Raw genomic sequence first — 25,331 nt, 5'->3', positions numbered from 1 at the left:
TAGAGGTTTTGAAGCCTTCTTACTTCAGGAGTTATTAAAATTGTATAATCAAAAGATAAGGTAGGCTGACTCAGCCTGAATACATTGATAAGATATAAAGACAAGTTGGAGAATTTTGGGGTCCATCATTAGTCCTTTGCTGCATTATCAATATTCTTTTTTTGAGTGGATTTAAACATCATGGCTAACATAGAAGTTATGATAGACAATGATGAGTGTTTCTTTTCCCATTCTGCTTGTGTCCTTTTTTATAATACTAAACTAAAGTGATGTGTTCAGTTATAATTAGAAAAGAAAAAAAATGAGACTCCCATTTCCTTTGGCTAGTAATTTTTTTTTTTTTTTGTATTGGCTTCGCCGACTAAGAGAAAATCTTAGGAGTCTACCATAGTATCCCATCCCCACGTGCTTCCTTGGACAACTACTCTTTAGTGTCGAAGTTGCTTTTCTAATGGGATTAAAGAAATCCAATTAGTATCTTAATTTGACTTATTATACGTTGTCCATTCTGGAAACTCATTGTCTAGGCAATAGTCAGTTTCAAGATAAAAATATTTAACTATATTGTAAAATACGGTACCCAAATAATAATTAAATAATAAGGTTTAATGGACGAATAATTTAATCAGAATTTTTAGGAATTTTAAGAAATTTTCTAGGATTTAAATAAATTAAGGGGATCAATTATTGGACTACGAGAAAGCCTGTTTAAGCTACAAGAGAATGTATAAAAATTTTATTCCATTTCCTTTTCTTTTATTTCCCTCCGTGCCCTAAAACTCACGCCGACACCCGATCCCCCTCTTCTTCATCTCCCTCACGCGCGGACAACCCGAGCCGCCTCTCCCTTCTTCTCTCTCGGTTCCAGCCAAGCCACCGCCGCCTCCTAACCTCCTCTCCCTCGCCGAGCCTGTTCTCCCCAAGCTGTCATCGGTTCTCTACTGCGTCGAGCCATAGCCGCCAAGTTCTTGCACCTGAGTCGGCCTTTCCTCCTTGCACGAGCACACCACAGCCGGCGACCTCTTTCCCCTCGAGTCACCACGCCGACGATCTCTCCCTTATAGGTATGGATTAGTGTTTATTTTGGTAAGCTAGCATAAGGGTTCGGGTGTTGCTGGAGGAGTCTTGATCTGTTGAGCTTTTGATTTCTTCCGTGATGTTGATGTTTCGAGTTTTAAGGGCGTCACTTGTTTGTTTAAATTCTTAACTGAGATGTCAATTGGTGGAATGAGATGTGTATTGAGTTTTTATGAAGATCTAGATTCGGTTTGGGTTTTTCCGTGATATTCTCGATTCGATTGAGGTGTTTGGTGATGTCCTTGATTCGGTGATGAAGTTTTTGAATTGGATTTGTGATGGTTTCGGTTGTAAGCAATGGTGTCTGTTCTTTTTGTTGTTCGGCTGGGTTTGATTGAGTTCTTGTATTATCAGAGTATTGGGTGTTGACCGGCGAAGTTCTGATTTTCTTGTGGTATTGAAATCACTGATCGGTTGCAATTTGGAGCAAAGATGTCTCTCTCCTTGGTGTTTCCACTAATGCTTCCTAGGTGTGGAGATACGCCCAGTAGAATAAGCTACTCTGGAAATTGGTTGTAGCTTCCTTAGTTTTCCAATTTTGCTACGGGCTGGATTTGTGTGGATTGAATTTCGTGGATGTGCTGTTTTCTGGTTACGCTGAGGAATCTAGATCTAAAACCATGCCATATTGTCTCTTCGTATGACTGAAATTTTATTGTTTGGTTTCTCATTTAGCTGGGGACTGTTTTGGGGTTTAGCTGGTTGTGGTTTAGGCAATTAGTTAAACTGTACATTATGTGATTTACAGGACTGTAATTCGAGACGAGCACTTCGACGTGGAGATTGTTTAGCTCGGTCTACATTTAAGGCGGGTACTTCTTGCTTTGTTTTCTTTTAGTACTTTGTCCTTAGTGCATGACTATTTTGGATAAGGACTGTCTACCTTGACTCCACTCGTAATTTTTCTTGTGCTTGATACTTCCACTCTATCTTTGAGATATTCGTTTCCACATCGATACAGTCTCTTGTTGTTGTCCATGATTAGTAGCAGATACTAGATACCATGTTTGTATGTTTTGACTGTTGCTTATTTATGTACGATATTGAGCATGTTGGCATCATGTAGCATACCTATTTCTGCTTATATATATATATATATATGATTACTGTTGCATTGTTCGCATCATGTCATTGCATGCATGCCGCACCCTCGGCCACTCTATGCAACTGTAGCTAGTTAGCTACTATGCAACTGTCCCCTCGGCCATTCGTGTGAGTGGTAGCTGGAGTCGTGTACAGTCTGTCACTGACCCGGCCTCTCGACCATACAGGGGTCATGGTGCGGAGAAGTGGGCGGGAGTGGCCATCCGTGCATACGCTGTTATTATATTTGCTTGGGCTGCTGTTGTTTATATATGCTGTTATTGCTTATTTACTGCTGTTGTTTACATACGCTGTTATTGCTTGTGTATACCTTGCTTGTGGTCTCTGTAGTTATGAGTAGTACTGTAGCAGATTAGTACCAGTTCTGTCCTACTATACCTAGCCTAGGATATGAGTTTAGGTATGAGTGCTTATTTTGGTTCTATTGTAGTATCTGCTATTTTTTTTATGAGACTGTATACTCTTGGCTCACTTTCTAGTTATATGTTATGTTTATGCACTATCTCTTTCCTTACCCGCTGAGTTCCAATACTCACCACCTCGCAAATTGATTTTCTTTCGCCCGGTAACAGATAGATGAGTCATGGATGCTTGGAGAGTCTCGGCTGCCGGTCCCACGTCACACTCGAGGATAGTTTCTTTTGGGTCTTGTCACTGTTTGGATGTATATTAGTTTTGCGTATTTTGGTTTTGAACAAGTCGATGTGTTTTTAGAGTCTAGTCTGGTGGTTGTAGGTAATTTAGTTAGTGACTTTGTCGGTCATACATTTGTTTTCTTTTGTGATTCCCGCTGCGTTTACATCTAGCCGTGTAGACTGAGTATTTATCGTTCTGTCTTCCGCTGTGTGTGTTTCTATTTTGTTCCAGCCGTTTAGGCTGATGGTTATAGATGGTGGTTATGTGTTATTTCATTTTGTCCAGCCGGGTAGGCAGAGTATATTTAACTGCGTGTTATGTTGTTTCTATTTGTGCATATATTCCAGCCGAGTGTGGCTGATGTATATTTTGTATGTAGTAATGTTTCATATTATCCGCCGTACAGGGGAGGTGCTGTCGAAATTTCTTCGGACAGGGACCCCCCCGGGGCGTGACAATATATTATGTTTTGGGGAAAAACAATGAATTACATTCACAATCACTTTAAAATTATAATCATTAATTTGATTGAAGCCTTTTCCTCTAAAGGTATATATTTTCTTAAATCAAGGGATTTTAACTCAAAACCTTTAATAGGAGTAGAATGGACTATTAGTCTCGACAATTCTAAAACAACACTTAAACCAAAAACTTTTATAATGTATAAGGATAGGAATAAAAAGTCCCAACGGTGGTGCCCACTTGGCTAGAAGGTGACAGCTTTGCTATAATGGGGGGAATGGGTCAATTCTCGGCGGGCACATGCCCTTGGGGAAAGGAAAAAAAACCCTTTCACTTTGTAGCCATTTGGCAGTCGGCTATAAGCTAATCTCGTGATTTATCTTCATTCACATAATCTAGAGACAGACTATGAGGGGTGTCTGGGGTGAGTGTAATCACCTTTTTCTACAAAGGATACGAATAAAAAAATATCTATTAGATTCTCAAGATGAAGAAAGTTTAGAAGATAATTTAAATCTCATGCTTAGACAAGATGATGACTCCATCAACATACTTAGAAAAATTGGAACAAAATATCTAAGATTAATACAAAAAAAAAATTAAACAACCAAGTACTGAGGTGTATCACTTCAACTTAATGAACAAATCAGACAAATGTGGATGCTAGTTATAATAACTAGTTCATTGGAATGATCTATGTAAGACTTTATATGATTCTCTATATATATGGATATGTCAATGAAAATCTTAGTGTAGCTTAAGTGAAAATTTTCTTTGACTTGAGATATTCTAGTCACCTTGGTAATAAGACTTATACTTTGACATCCTAAGGAAACATTTCTTTAGAGGTGTGACCGCAGGATGATTGGGTATAAGTCAAAATGTTTGAAGGTGTTTGAATAGCCAACAATGGATTCACCATTCTTTATGAGGAGATATATATCCTATGACCACTCATTAGGATTGTTACTCAAAGTCTTTGGTCAAAGCAATACATGTCAAGAGTATAATACTCTTGGACACATATTGGAGTGACTTGAATCCACAAGACGAGAAAGTATTACTTGCATTAGGTATGACATAGTTAGTCTAGTGGGGACTGACACATAGATCATGTCCTGAACTAAGTAGGTATAAGATGAGTAAAAGAAATGAGACACGACTCACTATAACTGCTGAAATATTCAAAAGTGGTTCTAAAATCAATCATTAATTTTGGTTAATTAGGAATCTGATGTACTAATAGGTATCATTGATGATCGTTTCATAATTAATAATTAATTATGGACGACCAACAAAAACTGAGAACCTATTAGGTCACACACAATAAGCGTATATGAAGGATTTAAAATGAGTTTAAGAATTTAATTCTTAGATCGAGAGAGATTAAGTTTGGTTGAACCAGATGAAGAGTAAATATAGAAGATATTTTGTCGGAAAAAACACAGATGAACCATATCTTTTGAAGATAGTTGGACATTTTTTGTTTAATTATAAACCAAATTAGTTTGGTTTTAATTAAAAAAGGTTTGTTTATTGAACCAAACAGTTTAATTTTTAAATTAAGATGGTTTGATCTTGAACTAAACTTAAGGCTAATGATATAAATTATAAGTTAGTGGATACGAGTTTTATTCGATTCCGATAAAAAATTTATATAAGATATGAATGGAAAAGAAACTAAATTTAATTTTGGAATTAAATTCTTTTCCCCAAATTATTCTCTCTCTTTTTTTTTTTTTTTTAATTTTCTCTTCTTTTTTCGTTAAGAGAGAGAGGAAAAAAAAACTAACAAACAAAGGTCTCCTTTTCCCTCCATTGCGAACACGGGAAAAAAAGGGTTTTTCTCCCTTCTCTGTCACCGACTCCAAAAAAGGGATTCACCATCGCTGCTTGATCTGTGTGCTGCCCACCGCCTTTGCCAGCAACGATGGATAGCAAGGAGAATAGATCTCCTTGCTCGCTGCTGCCACCGCCTAGCTGCCTGCGTGCCATTGTTGTCGTAGCTTGAGAAGTTGCCGCCACCGCCCTACATCGGTTCTGGCTGGACCTGCTCCGTCTAGCCCTGTTCCATGGTTGGAAGACTTGTTTCGGCCAACAACAGTTGCTACCAGAACCTCAACGATTGCCAGACCTACTGTCCCTTGCCAGCGGCGAGGTTTTAGCTTCTGAACAGCCGTAAATAGTTGATGTCATTCATCTTGATTTATGCCATCAGGTTGCTTCGGCCGCTGGACACAAATCGAGCCGTGATTCCTCTCTCTCGAATCGATTTATCTCCACCCTTTGGCTACTGAAGCGGAGACTCGACTCAGACTTTGGAAGCCATTTTGAAGAAAACTCGGCATATATATGAATAGAGGTGAGACTTCCTAATGTCGTCCGGTTGATTCCAATTCCACTCCAGTTGATTCCGATGGAGACTAGCCTGGTGAGGCTAGCAAACACTCTCTATAAGGTTTGTTAACGAACCTGCAGGTATAGTTTATTATCGTAAAATTTTTATTTTATGATCATGTCTGTCTTGTTGTATCTTTGCATGCTTGTGGTGTGTGTGTCATCTGATAATTAGGAATTATTATGTTTTTATTTCCGTTGTACATATTTACAAAACGTATTTTAGCTTATATCCGTATCGAGCTACCCAACAAAATTGACCTATACACCAACAATAATCCTCTAGTTAGAAGTATTGGAAAACAAAGGCCACCAAAAGTTACTTTCTTTGACAAAGATACAATACTTCTAAATAGAACTAAATGTGGTCCTCAGTTGTATGATACTTAGAACAATACACAGTCTCTGTAAAATGAAATTGCCAAGCTAAACATGAACTTGATATAGAAATTAGAGATACTATGATCCGAGTATGTGAAAATTACTTCAGCGATGTAACCAGAGCTGCTTGGGAAGATTTTAAATTAAACTTCCCAAAAGAAGTCACTAGAATTGTCTTACAGGGCAATAATATTTAAACTTTTAATAGCCAGAGATGCAAACATAGGGTTAGACATACGACAAAAATAAATCATGAGGGACTTGGAATAACTACAACTATTTAGTTGGAATTATATTAAATCCTTTTGTAATTACTTCTTAGCTCTAACTATAGTGTCAGGTGATTACTATAATCCTGCTTTAGGAGAGAAATTATTTAGTAAACTACCCAGAGACTTAGGAAAAAAATATATAAGTCATGGATGTCACAGCATATGCCGACACTCTAATAACATAGGAATAAGGATACAATATATTTTGACCAAATTTAAAGAAAATACATAGACATATTAGGAGGTATACTACTCAAGAAGAGCAAGGCTAAAAAGCCTTATCTTAACAAAGAAAAACATGTTAGGAAATTCAAATAAAGAAAATTTATGCCAATTCCATAACATACTTTGCATGTAATGAACTTGGACACTTATCGTATGTCTGGCCAAATAGAAAGAATTTGTATAACAAAGAAGTTAAATTAGTAGGTTGCACAAATCTTGATTTAATAGAAGTACAATTAGATGTGTTTGATGTCTTCTATTTATTCTATAATATTAGTTGATGAAATGTATGAAATACCTTCATGTTCCGACTATATATTAGTCAACTCATTTCTTTAGCATCCTTATGGGATAACTGACAAATATGGTGCAACTCATCCTTTTTGTCAAAATGACCAAACAAACTTAGAAGAACCATTACTTGAGGATTTAAACATGATGTATTACCAATTTATACTGTTGGTGTAGTTGACACCAATGATCAAACTTAAGTTTTGATGAATGATAAGTAGATTAAAGTTAGATGTGTTGTGATCTAATCCTTTCTACCAAGTATGCATGATTTAACTGTCTTACACCAAGCTAAAATCCAACTAGGTCTGGAGGACTTGATAGCTGATGTAGAAGTCTAGATAGGTTAAGGAGTGACCTGATATCTGACGGAAAGTTTAGGTGGGTCCGCGGGACCTAACGGCTGGTCGAAGTCCAGTTAGGTCTATGAACCTGACAACTGATGGGAAGACTTGGTAAATCATAAGTAGTCAAGTGATTCTGCATATTAAGGTAAGTCATTGGAGGAGAGTGTTCTAGTGAGGATGAGTCCTATTTGAGGACTTTAGGCGCATATCCAATTTAGGTTCATTTCAAAAATCTAAATTGAGACTGCTAGATTCTGGTTTCGAAGAGATAGAATTTAATTATTAAACTGCTTAGTTTTATTGTGATAACTTTGTCTTATAGGGTATACTATGTTTTGTTAGATTAACACATTTTATAGGAGGAAAGGAGCACAAAATATCTTGGGTGAACAGTACCCGAGGTGCCTTCCATGTAAAGGAAGGAGCCTTGAGCAAGGCTATGGAATGCGCCTTTGAGAGCTTGGAAAGCGCCTTCAGTCGAATAACACAAAAGACCTTAGCAATGATAAGAGCCAGTTTTGGGGGGATAAGAGTTGGTATTGAAGACACCTTCAGTGGTGTTGAAGGTGCCTTCCATCCCCTTTAAATGGACTACTTGACCAAGGCTTCAATGCAGCTCATACACAACTCTTCTACAAGCTTCTACGCATTCAATCGACATTCCGACGGCTTCGACTTCGTGTTGCTGCTCTGCTACAACACTACTATGCCTGACTGCCACTGAGAAGTTATCCAACACTGAGCTCGATTCATTAAAACTACAAGTGTTGGGTAATGAAGTTTCATTTTATACTTAAGTTTTTTATAAAGGAAAGTGTAGCTTGTTACACTTTCCCTATTCTTTTTATTGTACTCGATCCCCTCTTTCGATGATTCTAGAAGAGGACTTTAGTGGATTACCCATCAATAGGTCTATGGAACTTGAGTCTTAGAGTAGGAGTCACCAAGTAAAACCGACCGAGGTCACGTACTTGTATGTTTGCTTTTTATTTCTATGTTTAATTCCATTGTGTACTTTTGATTTCAAAAGAAAAAGATAAGTTTTCTAAAACCATATGAGTCACCCTCCCCCCTCTTAGGTGCATACCAATCCAACTTATACTTATGATCTGATCAAAGAGAATGCTCTCCTGACTAGTTACTGAGAGAAGGAATGGATATTATTCCTTGTTTTATATGTGGTTTTTACCCCTCTATACTTAAAAGAGGAACTTGAAAACTTTGTAAGAAGTAATGTTGCAATCTATACTTAGAATAAATCTTTGAAGTCACAATTCCTACAATTCATATAGTTCAAGGCAGTACATGATATATACTACTTGAAACATGAGTTTCAATACTTGAAACTAGAGTTTTAGTACTTGAAACTAGACTTAATCTATTAGAATTTAAGCTTACAAGCCTTAGGCAAACCTGTAGGATCGAAAGCGCTAGAGAGGGGAGGGGGGTGAATAGCGTTCGTGACTTTCACTTTCGTTTTGTAAATATGCAGCAGAAATAGAAGTAAATGAAAAACCAATCGTTAACACTTTTGGTTACTTGGTTCGGAGCCTGTGTCGATTTCTACTCCAAGACCCGCACGTAAGAGTACTTTCGATGGACAATCACTAATCAATCGAAAGATTACAAATTGAGTATTACAAATAATTAGCAATTTAAAGAATACTAACAACAGAAAATCTTCGGTGGTACAGTTGTCGGAGCTTTCGGGCATCGTAGAAGCGTTTTCTGAGCAGCTCGAAGAAGTAAAAGTCGTTCGTTGTGTTGTTTTTAAGCTTCTGGTCGAGGCTCCTTATATGGGTTGTTCTGGGCACCCAGAAGCCCTCTTGGCGCCTGGAACATGTGGCTTGGCCACTCCACGTGTGCCACATCAGCTTGGCAATAACCTTTGGGTTCCGGGCACCTGGACCGACTCCGGGTGCCCGGACCAGCTCGGGGCGCCCGGACTCCTTCCAGGCGCCCGAACCAACTTTCTCTAGCCCTTGTTTTTCTATAAAACAAAGTTAGTCCAGGTAAAAATAATATACATATAATATGAAATTATAACAGCCTCTGACTGTCTGGTTCTGACTTTGAGTTTCGTCAAAACTCTAGGTCGAACCGACGCTTACTGTTCCCTCTTTAGGGAATGCGTTCTCACCTATTCCATGCAGGAGAAGTTACCTATTACCAGTCGGTCCTCTAGACTGACTGGACTTTTGCTCAGCGCCTGAAACTCCAGGAATTTCCGCTGGATGTTCGCTCCACGACTCGTCCAGTCTTTTCACTTGGTCCGTGACCATCAGGACTTTCCACCTAGAGTCCCCGACTCTAGGGTTTTTGCCAGAAGCCCTCAACCCGTCAAGACTTTCTGCCTAGGATTACCACCCCCTAGGACCTAGGAATACCACCCCCTAGGACCTAGGGATACCGCCCCCCTAGGGTTTTCTACCTGCCTAACCGCAGCTAGGACTTTTCTTCACCTAGAGTTACCACCCCCTAGGACTTAGGGTTACCACCCCCTAGGATTTTCCACCTGCCTAACCGCAACTAGGATTTTTTTTCACCTAGGGTTACCACCCCCTAGGACCTAGGGTTACCATCCCCTAGGATTTTCCACCTGCCTAACCGTAGCTAGGACTTTTGCCTAAGACAACTTAGGACTTTCCTACGAGCTCAATCAAACTTGTTAGATCATAACACAACTTAACTTTGGACCATTTGACATAATCAAAACTCAAGTTCAATCGTCTGGTGCTCCTTACACCAACAAAACCTCTACACCTATACCTGACAACATAGGCAAATATCCATCCTACCTCTTACATTGATATGATTTTTTTATAAAAAATATCAGTATTTGCAATACTAGATAAACTATTGATATACGAGTTCGGTGCTTGGTCAATATACATGGTCATGAATTTACGATTCACACTTTCTTGACAGTGGAGCTACCAATTCAACTATCAATGAAGCCATCATATTTTCTGTTTGTTGATGGGTGACCAATATTTGGATGAATACCAATACGATGGATGCTATGGAAGAAAAATCTGTTAAGATTTTTTGTAATAAAATTCTGTTACGATTTAATACAACAAAATTCTGTTATGATTTTCATAACATAATTCTGTTGTGATTTTTCATAATAAAATTCTGTTATGATTTTACCGGATTTAGAGTTTATGCATTATTTATAGGGATCATTGTAAACCTATTATACAACAATAATCACAAGAATCATGTAATGTGATTCTCTTGTGTAGAGAGAATTTTAATAAAACTTCGGCATTTTTTGTGGAATAGGCACACCACCGAACCACGGTAACTATTCTTCTTTTTCTTCTTCTCCTTCCTCGTGTTTGCTCTCCTTTTGTACGTCTTTGTCTTGTTGCTCCGCACGATCTCTTTCTCTCTTCCTCTTCTTCCGCTTTAGAGGTTGAGAGGTGTTGCCCTCTTCTTTGCACAATACTATTTTACTTCTGATGCTTATAAAAATAGCTATCCAACCTTTGGTCAGTACACAATTTGATGACCAAAAATTTTCTTGTACAAAATTTGTCGCAAATATTCACTTACACTTTTATAATAATTATGACACATTTAACTCTCCTCTTTCTCTTCCTAAATCATGAGTTAAGCCTTTATTATGCCTAAATATTCATTTAATTGACTAAACCTTTTTTTTACTCCTGACGAAGTTTTATTACTTACTATAGATTATGCACCTTTTCTATCAAACAATATTGTCTCTCCTATTCTCCTATTGTCTTTGACAATATATTCTTCGCCTATGCATAAATGCTCCTCTCCTGATGCTCCCTCTACCTTTTTTTTACTTCTGTTACTCCTAACATCACTCTTACAAATGAAGTATGTCAATGAAATACTAATAACAAGAACCCATATAAAGGTTTTTGTTCAATAGCAATTCCAGAACTATAGAAAAACTAGAAATACCTGCCCATCAAAGCCTTGAGACTTTGCCACTAGAAAATTAAACCTTGATGACTTGTTAAACCAAGACTGTTAACACTAATCAAAACTCAACAAGATTTAGACTCATTAATTTCTAGATTAGAAAAATTAGAAATTATAAAAGAAAATTCTACTAAATATTGAGCAAGAGATCAGATCTATTATAAATGAAACATTATTAATCTAGACCTCACTATTAAGGACCAAAATTTACACTATACCAATTGGCAAAAAGAAGAATGTAAAATGCATATTAATCGATTATTAACTTTTGGCGCTATATAACAATCTAAATTTAGACATAGAAGTTCTATTTTCATTGTAAATAAATGAGCTGAACAAAAGAGAGTACAATTTAGAATAATATTTAATTATAAATATCTTAATGATAAGTATCATGAAGATGAGTATAAAATATTAAATAAAGATTAACTTTTGCATAAAATCCAGAACTCCAAAATATATTCTAAATTTAATATGAAATCTGAGTTTTGACATGTTAAAATGCATCTAGAGTCTATAAACTGGACTGCATTCTCTTATCCAGAAGGACATTTCAAATGGTTAGAGCATTCAGTCAGAATCCTCATCTAAAATTTAAAATTTAAGGTAAAAGAATTATTTTATTAAATTTAGATATCCACTTTTCACTACACTTACATCAACTTCCCTACAATTTGCCATTTATTTATTTATTTTTATTATTTTTTTCTCTTTCCTTTTTTTATTATTAGATGGAGGAGAGAGAAATTTTTTATTACTAGATGGAGGAGAGAGGAATATCATTTTAGTGTTTAGGAAATGAAATTCATTCCCTAAATTTAGAAAATTACTATTCATAAAATGTATATTTAGGGAATGAGTAGGGATGTTTTTTTTTATGCAAAATATAAATTTTAAGATAAAAGTTTAGTTTAGGATAATTGATGCGGATGCTTTTAGTGATGTTGTGATGTTATTTGAACTACATGTGGTTCCTCAAATCTTTTAAAGAAAGATAGATGATATATTCAGAGGAATATCTTCTTTAATTTTACTTGTGCCTATATAGATGATGTCTTAGTATTCTCCAAAACTAAGGAAAAATATTATGCACATCTATATATGATTTTTTAACTTATTTGAGAAACATGAGTTAATAGTTTCTAGAAAGAAAATGAAACTAGTTACCAACCACATAGATTTTCTTGGCACAAAAATTGGACAAGAAAAAATTTCTCTCTAATTTATAGATCCACAAAGATACTAGAATTTCTTAATAAGATGGAAAATATAAAAACCCTTCAATCATTTCTAGAACTTCTAAATTATGCAAGACCATATTTAAACAATATTGGAAAAATTAATGGTCCTCTATATAATAAAACCTCAGCAATTGGACAAAGATATTTTAACCAGCAAGATATAGATCTGATAAAATATATTAAATTTACGATTAACAAACTCTCAATACTTACCTTACCTCTAGATTCTGATTGATCTTGTCTGAAAACTGCAGAGATGATGCATTAGGCACGGTGACTTAATGGTTGACTGGTAGAAGACTTCTTACTCCACTGAAAAGCTTCCTTTCAATCCTGCGCATACAGAGACAAGTCAACAAAACGTCGAGTTCCTGGCCAAGGCCCTTCGACGCTCAAATCAACACAAGTCCGTGTTAGGATCTTGACGTCCGCTAGAGGGGATGAATAACGTCTCACCCAAATCGTTCGCTTCTTATAATGTTAGTGCACAATGAAATATAAAATAAACTAACAAGTAGAAAGCTAAATTAAAACAAGAAAAATGAAGACAAGCAAACCACAAAGACACGCTCATTTACGTGGTTCGAAGATAAAGCTCCTACTCCATGGCTGCCCATAAGATGGATGATCCCGATCCATAGGTGGATGATTCCTCGAAAAACCTCGGCTAGCTCAAACCTCCTTCTTGGTGGAGAAACCTCACCACAAAGTTGATCCAAAACTCTTAGATCACAAGAAGAGCTTGGAGCACTTAGGATACTTCTAATAGACTTTAACCAAACCTATTTTGTCAACCTTGGCCAAGCACCCAAACTCTCTTAAATAGAGCTCAGGAGGAAACACCTAGTTGTGTTTCCCGCCACCAGTCGACTAGTAAAAATACAAGTTAACTAGTCCTAAGTGGAATTCAACCGTTATAGGCCAACAACTCGATATCAGTTGATTGATGAAAATACCAGTCGACTGCTCCACATGGGTTGAGCGAACAGAGGCATTCTGTTCGCTACCAGTCTACTGATGAAAATACCAGTTGACTGCTACAGTAATTGCTACAGTAAAACCCTAAACTTAAGATTTTACCCTCAGTATAATATCTCATGCACTCTTCCTTACCTGCACAATCTTGACCTTGCCTTCTAGCCTCCTCCATCATCCTTGCGTCCCTCAAATGCTTCCCCATCTTTCACGCCTTACCTTCAAGAACTTCCTTCGACCTTGTCATTGTTGTCAGGTCTTCCATGGCCAAGAGGCCGCACCTCTGAGACTTCAACCTTTGCCAAATCACACTTGGACTTATGTTGCCAAGACTACATGCTTGGACTTACATCGTCAAGACTCACCCTTGGACTTTTCCATTTGCCAAGTTAACACTTGGACTTTTCTTTATTGTACCTGCATCTTGCACACTCATAAGCACATATCAAATACGACAATAAACCTAACTTAAACCTTTGCCCAAACATCAAAACTTATGGTACCCAGATTGCTCCAACAGTCCAGACGGGTGAATGAAGAACAGTAGACAATGCACGCGAGAGTAAGTTGCATATGTTCACAGAACATACCTTTGCCATGGAAAGGACTCTCCCTTTATATACCACCTCAAATAAATTCCACAATCATGAGGTGGTGAAGTGTGTCAAAGTTTGTTAGGTAAATGAAATATATACAACCTAGGTAATGTACAATAATTATCTAAGGAATCTTTCCCTTACCCACATGTATACATCTTTTGTTGTTTATAGCTGAGATTGTTGAAGGAATATGCTGTTATAAATAGTCTGCTGATAGAAGACACGATGACCCCCGAAGAAGGTTCCAAGAGAATATTCTCTGACACATAGTTGTTATTCTGATAGGCTGTTGGGATTCTTTGCTCATGCTGTTGGCTGAGTATATCCTGGCCGGCTTATAAGGCTGACCGTCTTCTTGCTTGTTTTTGCATTAAGCCATTTTGTTATGTATTAAAGGCTATTTAGAAATCTGCTCAAGAAATAATATAATGTCGTGGACATGTTGGGAATCTGTTTGAGAAATAGTATCAAACATGTGCGTGCTGAAAATCCATTTGATGACATGTGTGTGTTATAGATCCATCCAGGCAGCAATATGAAGATAAGCGTCTTAGGTCCGGTTGGCTTTTATACAGATGAGCATATAATGGGCTTCTGGAGAAATGAAACTGTGTTTTGAGTAGTTCGGTCGGTATTTTGAACTAAAGTGCCTTAGGTCCGGTCGAACCCTTGTCTGACCGGACGTATAATAAAGTGCACTTGACTTTCTGACCGAATTTATAAAGTTATCTTACCCTTTGACATAGAAGAGATGAGTATGAAGTCCTATAAACCCGTCCGGTTCTATTATTGAATAGATACCCATAGGGCTGACCAATGATCGAGGTGACCGGACGTATGTAGAGAGGCTTATATAGAGTAAGGACTTTGACCCTCCTTTCGACCAAGTCTATGGCTGGTCGAATGTAGGATGAGTCAGCCATTCTGGTCGGCTAGTAAGGATGATCGTTCTTAAATTCGATCGACTTTTGAGTGACCAGACATGTCATCTCTCTTGTTCAAGAGTAAACTTTATCTGTCCAAGTATGTAGGGTCTGATCGGTCAGGTATGTATAAAGAGATTTGTGAGATTCTAACTGCACATAGGGCTGGTTTGATATGAGGTAGGTTGATCGTGCAAGTAATTATTATTCAAGATATTGATTATTCAAAATAAAAATATCATTTTGAATCGTGAAAATATTTCATTAATATTTACAGGAAATGTAGAACTGATAATATTGGGAAATAAAGAAGATATTATTTTATCTTTAGGATACTAAAGTCTTTATAATGACATGGTCTACGGAAATATATCAGACGTGTGCCCACATGATTACTACGTCGGCGGTGCGGATCTCGAACTGTTGTAAATCTAAGCAGCCGATGAAGTCGGCGCCGTCATTCCATTGGATCGGGTAGGCGCGGTAGAAGAATACGGTGACTCCGAGTCTGACGAGGAGGAAACCTATCGGCACCGCCGCGGAGGGGACCCTGGCGAAAAACCGTGTGAACAAGAAGGCTAGCTCGGTGAGAAACAACGTGAAGGTGCACGAGCAACTGGCACAGATGGTGGTGCCAGCGGGGGCGTCTCCAGTGAGCAATGCGTCGCAGGCGGCGCCGAACACGAGAACGAAGGGCGCCAATAATTTACCGAACGCACTATAAAGAAATGAAGATAAATAAATAATTATTACTGTCATTAATACTTTTAATTCTGAAATTTTGATCACTTACTCCACTCCAGTAATAAAAGCATGGTCGTTAAATTGTTTAATAAATTATTAAATTGTAACGATAAAATATTGTTTTCATGGTCATTAAAAATATGTACGTACCTTATGCGTGGGACGGTCGACTGGAGTTGGAAGAACAAAAGCGCCAAGGCGATAAGGTAGAGCGTGAAGAGGTCGAGGTAAATTCCGGAGGCTTCATCCGCGGCCGTCGACAGGTTTTCCTCGCCGGAAAAGGAGAAAGAGACAAAGGCGGCGGCCCAAAGGGCTAGGTGTGAAAATGTCAACATCGCTCGCATGTTAGATCAGCTTTCAGCTGCCGAGAGGGTAATTAAGTGAGAAATACTTATATGTGATCAATTAAAAACACAACGAGGAATGTAAAAAAAAAGTAGAGGAAGTTTTTGGAACCCTGAGCATCAAAATTAGAAGCGCGTTGGGCAATTGGTTATCGGTGTCTTGTCTTCTACTACTTTCGGTGTTTATATAGGCAAGTGAAGGAGAGGGAGTAAAATGTTGATTTGTGTTGACTTGGCACTGTAAAAATTGTACGTAAAAGGGCAGGAACGTTCACGGATGCGGATGGCAGTTTCTATCCAGACTAATCTAAGATGCTCTCAAGTGGGTACCAGATGTTCTTCCAGGCAACATTGGACCGGCCAAATTGAATGAGATATGGACAGAATTGGAGGCCTTATCAAGCAGGTGAGGAACAATGACCTTCAACGACTGACTGCAGTGCACAACACAAATTGTTCAGGCCGTGAAGGCACTTAAGTTTTGGTCCAATATACTGTTAATAGATGTTGCATTTGGACTCGGATCGAATTTGAATTAGACTTATTTCGATTGAATCGGAGCTGAATTTAACCCGAACCAAATCAGTTTGATCCGGTTCAGACTCAAAATCAATTTAGGGTTTGATGCTGCCTGCTTTCGTGTCTTTCCATTCCTGATCTCTTGCGACTCCCTCTCGCCGTCGCCTGTCGCCTGTCGCCTGTCGCCGCCTGCCTTTGCGCCTTCCTCTCGCCTTTCGCCGCGAGTTCCTGCTGCCCTCCTCCGTAAAGTCAACAGCCGCAACCCTTAGTTCCCTCGTCCACTGCAGTAAGTTTGAGTCCCAGTTGCAGTAGCATCGAGCAGGCCTCCTGGCGTCTTCCTGCACTCCAAATCTGCATTAGGCGTGCGTTCGTACCCTACTGTGGTATTGATTCTCTTCGTGCGTTTTCCTTGTAAAAGCTCTCCTTTTGTTTTCCAGAATCCCCCGAATGCGTGACTACGTCGTGGAGCAGCAAGGAGGTGTTCTATTCCATCTTTAGCGGCTCATTCTTGTTAGATTCTACAGATTGCTGCGCGTAAGAAGGTTTCTCTTATCTTTTCCTAGAATTGGGTCGAATCATGGAAGAAGTAATCAAAGGGATAGGGAATGTTCATTTTGCAGGTTGTGTATGGGAGCACTCTAGGAGAGTTGTGATAACCTATTCTATTTTATAACTGGTAATTTTCAGTTGTTCCAAACCATACTTGTGGAGTGGATACATTTAATCCGGTGTTGTGGTTCTCTCGTGGTTGTTGTGGGATTTCGAGTTATGGATAGGTAATGCAAGAGGTAGGTTAGGGGATGATGTTGCATCGAGAGTTTACTTTGTTTGATAATTAGTGCGGCGTTAATATAGGATGATTGTTTGGTGTTGAAGTGGCGATGTGGGCTATCAGTTTAGTGTGTGTTCATCAGGAGTCAGAGTGTTATTTCTTGATGGGGGCTAACTTGTGTGGAGTTAGAGATTGATGTATGGATTTGTACTGGGAATCCTGATGCTATCTTTGACTCTTCTTCTTGTATCACTCACATTGTCCTTCAGGACTCTAGTTGTTTTTATTGGACATATGCACCATGTTAGTTTTTCTAATATCTAGTATTCATTTGTGATATACTTACGTGCTACATGTAGGTCATTTTTACATTTGGTATAGTTACATACTGAACTCAGATATAATAAATTTGATTTATATGTGGGTATTGTGATGCATGCTGATAAAGTATTACCTTAGACTAGGGTATGGTGAGCAGTTACAGCAGTTTTATCTCATCTGCATATTGCCCATGTTGGCGAGTGGCATGTTAGATGTAGTATACTCAGGTCATCTTTGGTAATTGTGCACATGGTAGAGTGTACACATCACATGCACCATTCTTTATCAATGCCAGGTATATCCTCATGGACGATCCAACCATGTCCATTGATCGCAGTTCTAGTTTACAGTAGGTGGATGTGAGACTGCATTACTGTCGATACAGGCATAATTTGTGGTTAATAACCTTGTGTGTCTTACTGGATTTTTCTATTTGCACATTACATGTATGCTCGATCATTATGTTGCTTGACTCATTTTCCTTGTTGACTCCCTTTATTTGTTGCTCAAGGGCTACAAAAAGAGGATTTGGACAATTCATACACTTTTTTCAAGGTTTTTAGATTTTGCTATATTTTTCTTTTGCTTTCAATTTGGTACTTATTGATGTATTTCTTATGTGTTTCTCTTGTAACTAGTGTTTTTGTTGCATAATTGGTTCCGGCTTAGCGCAAGAGGTTGTTATGCGACCATCATGGGTGCCATACCATCCTAATGGTCATGGCAACTCACTTGGGCTCACATCTCTCCTGTTCATTTTTTCTTCAAGTTTAAATCTTTGTTATGTCTGTGCCATGATTTTTGAGTGTTTGCATTGGTTTAACGTTACATATATTAGGGAACTAGGTTTATCTGAGATTCTCGAATACAGTGTGCTATGACTTTCTTTGATGATAATATGCATGTTTTTAGAAGTCGACTTAAGTGATGTAGCTTAATTTGGAAGTACTTAGTCAATCAATTCATGTAGTTGACTAGATTTGTAAGTGAGCTCACAGATGATCACCAAATAAGATATGAGATGAGTTCATATAAATGTGTTTAAAATATGCCTTGAGCTTTATGAGAGATCAAGAGTGAGGTTTAATAGGATTTTGTTTTAGTTAATAGGACAAGTTCAATATTTATCTAGCTATAGAGATGGAATGGAAAATTTTCTGCTCTAATCCATTTGGTTTGGTTCAGAAGCTTTGTTGCATTGCATTTTTGGAATTTTTATTTAAATTTCTCCTTTTGCTTTTATTACTGATTTTTTTCCTGTTGTTATTTTTTCATTTATTTATTCATAAAATTTCAAGTCAACTCAGGCATTTCATTTTTCCAGTTTTATGTATTGGCTATGCATATTATTGTTCAGAATAGTTATAGAGCTATATTATTTATGTGATATATTTGTCTTAAACATTTTTTTTCATGTTTGGGTTGAGTTTGATGGACTGATATACACTGGGCATAGACTCAACACATTAATCATTAGTTTTTTGTGTTCTTACAGTGGGACGCTTTTATCATAAAGCAGTTCCATCTTGGATTTCTACGACCTTGGTAATTAATTTTCTAGTTTTTTTTGTTAAAAAGACATTTAGCCATCTGTTTCCACTTGTTAAGTTGCATAGCTTCCCTCCTCTCGTGAGGCTATTTAACATGCACCCTACTCTTCACCTTCAGCTGATTGCCACCATGTTTAAATTAACACCTGATTCCGATGTGAAATATTGGGGTTATCTTTGGAAATGCCTTTCTTAGGCTATCTATCAAATTATAATCAATTGTCTCCCTGAAGAATAATGTTATTAATTACACTTTTAGTACTCTCAGAATATAGCTTATTTCATTGCCCTCTTTTTTACTCATTACAGTGGTGCTTTTCTATATGTTAGGGAGAAGGAAGAAATTGTATTCACACTTGAGGGTGTCAATTTTTGACTTCTTTTATCGTCTATATTGATGGATCGACAAGCTCATGACTATGCAGCAGCCATGGCATTTGCTCAGCAACAGCAGCAGCAGCAGCAGCAGCAGCAGCAGCATGCAGGCATGCCACCTCAGCAACAGTTTGGTTTCCATCCACAGAGTCAACAATTCCCTCACCAAGTACATGGGTCACAGTTCTTACCTCATCCATCTCTCCAACAATTCCCTCCTTACCCTCGTCCTTTTCCACCGCCACAGCAGCTCTATCCTCATCCTCATCTTGGTCTCCAACAACAACAGCCATCATCAGCTGCATTTGGTCCTCACAATCCAACCTCTCATTTAATGGCTCCGCCTCCTTATGCACACCCATATGATTCAGCTCTTCCGCCTGCTCCTCCTCCTTCAGATCCAGAGCTCCAGAAGCGGATTGATAAATTAGTCGAGTATTCTGCCAAGAATGGCCCTGAGTTTGAAGCTATGATCCGTGAGAAGCAACATGACAATCCTGAGTACAGCTTTCTTTTTGGTGGTGAGGGCCATAGTTATTATAGATACAAGTTATGGCTGTCAACACGAGCCTCTGGTGCACCCTTCAACCATCCTTTCCCTCCGTCTATGTCAGTGATGCCCCCATCCTATAATCCCATGATAAATCCATCTGCTCTAAATCTTCCTCCTTTAGGCACTGGAGCTGGTTCTACAGGTTCTCCATTGGGTGCATCTCAGTTACACCAACCTACTTATCCACCTTACTATGATCAGCATCAACAGCCTCATCATTCCCAGCCCTACATGGGACAGCCCCGATCTGATTATGAACCATCAACAAAATTCAAGGGCCTATCTGGGCCACTTCCTTCTGATGTTGGAGCCGAGCTTAATGGTGTACTTACTAATCTAACTGGCACCAAGGAGTCTATTAAGGGAGCCAAAATGTGGTTCATGCAAAGATCACCTTTTGCACCTGCTTTGGCTGAAGCTCTTAGAGATAGAATTTTTTCTCTAGAAGATGCTGAGAGGCAGATGCATATTATTTTTCTAGCCAATGACATCCTCTTCGACAGGTATTGAAGGTGCTTTGCATGTATGATTGTGTTGTATACTTGCTTTCATTGTGAATACTCTTATTTGCTGATTCCTCAATAGTTCAGTGGTATGTGTGATTATTTCAGTTTATATTTGCTTTGGCTGGCTCATTCTGTAACTTAACAGTTTGGTTTTATGTGTGGATATTGCCTGTTTCTACCATCAGTTGACCTTTATTTATTTATTTATTGCATATCAAGCAAAAGATTTGCTTAGGTTCAATAGGATTATAAGACGCCCAAATACTTTTGGCAAATAATGTTGTCTCTGATTGAAGTTATGTGCACAAGTAGCATTTAGTTACTTCTCACATGCACGAGCAATCTTGGCTTATGAACAAAAGAATGGTAAAAAAGAATCTTAATTTTAAGGCATTGGAGAAAGAAATATCTTGTTAAATATTGAATACCAGAAATAGTGTGTACAATTTAAAAATGATGGTCATACAGGTTGGTATTAGCACTAAAATGGTTTAATGTAAGGCTGTGATTTCTACTACTGTAGTTTCAAGCATTGATATCCACAATCTGAATACTTGGCTCTCTATTTTAGACATTAAAATCTACTAGACTTTACAAACCATCTTGATAGATGTGTATCTTTCTTTTATTTGTAATTTGTTTCTGAAAACAAGGTATTCTTAGATCCTTCTTTTGCTCATATAGCTCATCTTTTAATCTTAGACTACAATCTCTGAACCTTAGTGTTTTATTTGAAATGGCACATTAAGTTAATATGCTTGCAAACCTTTTTTTTCTGTTGGTATTAGGAGTTACTTGTACTAGATTATAGAATCTGAGACCCAAACGATCACACATACATCGTTAGTAAGTTGATCTATTGACTTGGCGGAGTTAAGATAGAACTACAGGTCATAAACAAGATAATATTTGGAGACATATGTTGCAATTTTTCTTTTATTTTTTCATTCCTGTCTTTGCTATTTCTGTAATCAGACAAGTTTTTCTTTACTTTCTCCTATCCTCCCCCTGGCAATTCCTCCATTCTCACCATTGATTTATTATTATTCCTTTTTTATGCTTGGGAAATCATATAGATCTTTGCCTCCAAAGTTTAGTCTATAATCCTGTCTCAACCTTATTTTTTTGTAGCTTGCAACGCCGGATCAATCCTCAAGAGCTTGATAATGAAGCGCTTGCATTTAGACCTGTGCTGGGATCCATGCTTGCAAGGATTTACAATAACCCTCATAACAAAGACGCTAATCAATCTCGTCTTGAGAAGATATTACAGTTTTGGGCTTCTAAAGAAGTATTTGACCAAGAAATCATCAAAGGCCTTGAGATAGAAATGACTGGTGGATTGTCTTTCCGGTCATCTGCACAAAAGGAAATGATGAGTGTATCAGATCCATCGAGTTTCATAGGTGACTCTCTTATATTTGCTATATATATATGTAATTTCATTAATCGTATCAGATCCTTCAACACTCATGGTAAGAATTGTTGTTTTTTGGGGGGGTTTTTGATCATTGTTTTGCAGGCTTAACACCTCAACAATGGCCCGATAAGCAAAACCCTAACTTGAGCTCGGTTGGTCAACAAGATGCCAGTAAACATCTGCCTGCTATGTCAACCCCACCTTTTGCACCTGCTGCCGGTCAGCCATTTGTCATGAACCAAGTACCTGGTGCCATTTTCCCAGCAGCAGCCCAGAGTTCTCTCCCTGCAGCTGTACCAATCCAACCACCTATTGGCATAACAGATCAAAGTCCTCCACCTTATCCGCTGTTCCCACCTGGGCTCATCCCTGGCATGGTGAGAAAGATGCAGATTGGCAGCGGTGTGCCCTACTCTCCTTTGAGTCCACTGGATATACCAACTGTGGTTCCCCCGCCCACCGTGACTCCTTCTGAGATTCTCGACCGTGTGTCCAAGTTCTTCAAGGAGATTGGAGAGGTCAACCCATCAGAAGGCCCAATGGCGCAATCTGATTTGAAAGATGAATTCCATGACTATGAGAGAGATTCTCCTGTTCGGAAGGGTGGGGCATGCATTCCTCCACCTCCTAACTTGCAGATGGACCCTGAAACTGGTTCCTACCCTGATGGCAGTGTAGACCGCAAGACAGAGAGTAGCTCAGGGAGGTTAGGTCTCGGTGCAACGGCAAATCCAAACGAGGTGAGCCAGTATGATGACGTCTACACATCTTACCGCAAGCAGAGAAGCACCAACTATCATTCTTCTATGAGTTCTAGAACTGGTGCTAGGTAATTTTGCAAACTAAACAGTGTACTCGACCTGTGTCTAAATCCAAAATGTTGGGAAACATGTAGTGTTTGGGACGTTTGCTCGACTTCATTTCCGATAGATCATTGTGGGAAGTTGTTAATTGCCTTTGTGTACCTTTATTCTCGGTCATCATATAGTTCTTAATCAAACTGTGATTGTAATTGTCTAATTAATTATAATCGATGAGATCCATATCTTCACATAATCTTACAATGCTTTTTTCTCACTTTGACAACCGTCAAGCAATGCACTTGTGCTCTATGATACGAAGCGGATCTCCATATAACTTTCTATATAAATATGATATGTCGGCTGTGCGGTTTAGAGAAACCTTAAATCTGTTTCACACCGTACCCGATGTATTATTCGTCGATGATAGAGTAAGTCATAGCTAACTCGAACGGGGGCGTTTTTCATCATTTTCTCTTTGTCGCTTTCACTCGATTCCAAATAGATGAATTTCCAGGCTAGCGCCGCAGGTGCAGAAATGACAGAAAGTAGACGATGTGAGTTGAAATTTATGGGAAAGGTACAAATGCACTTCATTTTGTGAATAGTTTATCGATTGAGATTAAAACTAGGCTGATGATTTTAATTACAGAAGAATTTTTAATTCCTTCTCTTCATTTGCATACACATCTACTATTCACATCTATGCGAAAGCTCACTTTAACCATACAACCTCTACAACCTCCTCCTCCTCCTCCTTCCGTTTGTCATCTTTATACATGCATGTCCTCTCAAAATAAAGAGAACATTTTTTCATCCCTACTAACTATTTTTCGTTCTTCTACTTTGATCCTTTTACAATGTTCCTAGAAGGAACTGAGCATATGAGACCAACCATCTTGCTGTAAGAACCTCTCCAAGTGATCCTGCTCTGTTTTCCCCTCCAGCTTGGGGATATGACCGACCAACACGGCCTCCTTCATCATCTCTTCATCACTACAAATCGAGTCTGGCATGCGACGACACGCACCCACGTTACTGCCTTCCGCATCCATTTGGAGTAATCTCGTGTCTTGCAGGCACGCCGAACTGGAAGGGAGACCAGAGAAGCAGGCTATTTGCCAGTCTTCTTCTTCGCTGTCAAACTTGATAGTGTCCATGTAAGAGGGAGGGAGGGGTGCCGAAGAGTTTGTAGCGACGGAGTCCATGCTTGGCTTCGAGTCGGAGGTGATGATTCCCCTGCTCTTGCAGAATACTCTGCACAGGACCCAATCTTCCTGCTCCAATGGCACAACGCACGCAGGTCAGTGTCTCCTTAATGATCTAGCTAGCTCATACAACATTCTTATTACACGAGATCAATGACTAGTAACGACGCCACTGGTGATTTACTTAAGTCGATGGCAAATTAAAAGGACTCTGTAATTTAGAAAATTCTACCGTGCAATGGACTCGCGGAGACTCTCTCGATTCCAGTCTGAACTCATGCATGACCCAGTTGGTCTTCTTCCCCATTGGAGCTCTTCCTCGGTAGAAAACCAAGGTCTTCCTCATTCCCACCAGCTCCCCTCGCCGGCTCACTCGCTGGTCCTTCCCCGTCGCCTTCCAATATCCAATTTCGGTTGCGCGGTTCGTGCGTTTCCCCGTCGCATATTTTCGGTCCCGGCAGGTGAAGAAGTACCACTCTTTGCCTCCCACACAAGCCATCTCTGTCATCGCACACATCAATATCTTTAATTCAGTTCATATGCAAACTACTGATAGTTCAAATCGAGCGAAACTCTCCTAGAAAAATTATATACGAAGCAAGAGTTTGTCAGGAGGAATATTTCTGAATCTGATAAACAAGGAACAAAAAGAAGTTCAAGAAAAAGAATATTAAGTAGAACCGATCGAGAAAGCACAATTTACTTTATATCGCACCTGGAAGATCCCATGGTTCGAATTTGTTGAGGTTGAGGTCGATCATCATACTGTGATTTGCTGTGTTCATCACCTTCTTCTCAAGGTAGTCGCAAACGAGCTCCTCGTCGCGGGGGTGAAACCGAAAGCCCGGTGGCAACCTTGCCTCCGCCATGCTCAACAAACCCAAGTTCATCTCCGATGGCTTTTTCTTGTTATCGTTATCTCTGTTGTTGTTCAGATGGCATGAGATGGAGGGCTAAATATAGGCAAAAAGAAAGAGCCAATTGCTCATCTTTTTAATGAAAAGCCCTTTATTTGATTATTTTTCTTCTTCTTCTTCTTTGAACAGTCTTGTTTTAGTCAAATTTTATATTTACATTTTTTTTTCCGAAGTTAAGCGTAGACATACCATTGACTAACCATGCCAGGTCAACAGCGAAGCATGCATGTTCCTGGAGTTGACTTTGCAAATTTATGCAGTGAAGATCTAGCAACATTTTTATCGCATCACAGATCTTTTCCATTTTATTGATAAGACCACGTGGTAAATAAAATTGGAAAGTCAAATTCATGCAATCTTGACCTAGGCAAAGTTGTATTCGATTTTAACTATTACTCTAACCTTCATT

General features: G+C 38.7%; 2 protein-coding genes across 4 annotated transcripts; one reads left to right on the top strand and one right to left on the bottom strand.

The window, feature by feature from the left end:
- The first annotated feature begins 759 nt into the window (after positions 1 to 759).
- LOC121997173 (calcium homeostasis endoplasmic reticulum protein-like) lies at positions 760 to 23,053 on the top strand. 3 transcript variants are annotated; one of them, XM_042551439.1, is made up of 5 exons: positions 760 to 1,064; positions 1,826 to 1,885; positions 19,474 to 20,574; positions 21,709 to 21,983; positions 22,100 to 23,053. In XM_042551439.1, exons 3-5 carry the CDS (start codon positions 19,541 to 19,543, stop codon positions 22,828 to 22,830), a joined length of 2,040 nt encoding a protein of 679 aa, XP_042407373.1. In that variant the 5' UTR covers positions 760 to 1,064; positions 1,826 to 1,885; positions 19,474 to 19,540; the 3' UTR covers positions 22,831 to 23,053. The 3 variants fall into 3 exon arrangements, with proteins under 3 accessions (XP_042407373.1, XP_042407374.1, XP_042407376.1); XM_042551440.1 differs by lacking the exons at positions 760 to 1,064; positions 1,826 to 1,885 and adding an exon at positions 5,605 to 5,737; XM_042551442.1 differs by lacking the exons at positions 760 to 1,064; positions 1,826 to 1,885 and adding an exon at positions 16,660 to 16,862.
- Positions 23,054 to 23,413: 360 nt separating this feature from the next.
- Positions 23,414 to 24,975, bottom strand: LOC121997174 (NAC domain-containing protein 21/22-like). Its single transcript, XM_042551443.1, has 3 exons — positions 24,721 to 24,975; positions 24,238 to 24,506; positions 23,414 to 24,074 (listed from the first exon to the last, which is right to left on the bottom strand). The coding sequence occupies exons 1-3, from the start codon at positions 24,893 to 24,895 to the stop codon at positions 23,664 to 23,666; spliced, it is 855 nt and encodes a 284-aa protein (XP_042407377.1). The 5' UTR covers positions 24,896 to 24,975; the 3' UTR covers positions 23,414 to 23,663.
- Between the last annotated feature and the right edge of the window lie 356 nt (positions 24,976 to 25,331).

The sequence above is a fragment of the Zingiber officinale genome, chromosome 6A (assembly GCF_018446385.1).
Source record: "Zingiber officinale cultivar Zhangliang chromosome 6A, Zo_v1.1, whole genome shotgun sequence".
In the NCBI taxonomy this organism is placed as follows: domain Eukaryota; kingdom Viridiplantae; phylum Streptophyta; class Magnoliopsida; order Zingiberales; family Zingiberaceae; genus Zingiber; species Zingiber officinale.
This window is presented reverse-complemented; position numbering and strand designations above follow the sequence as displayed.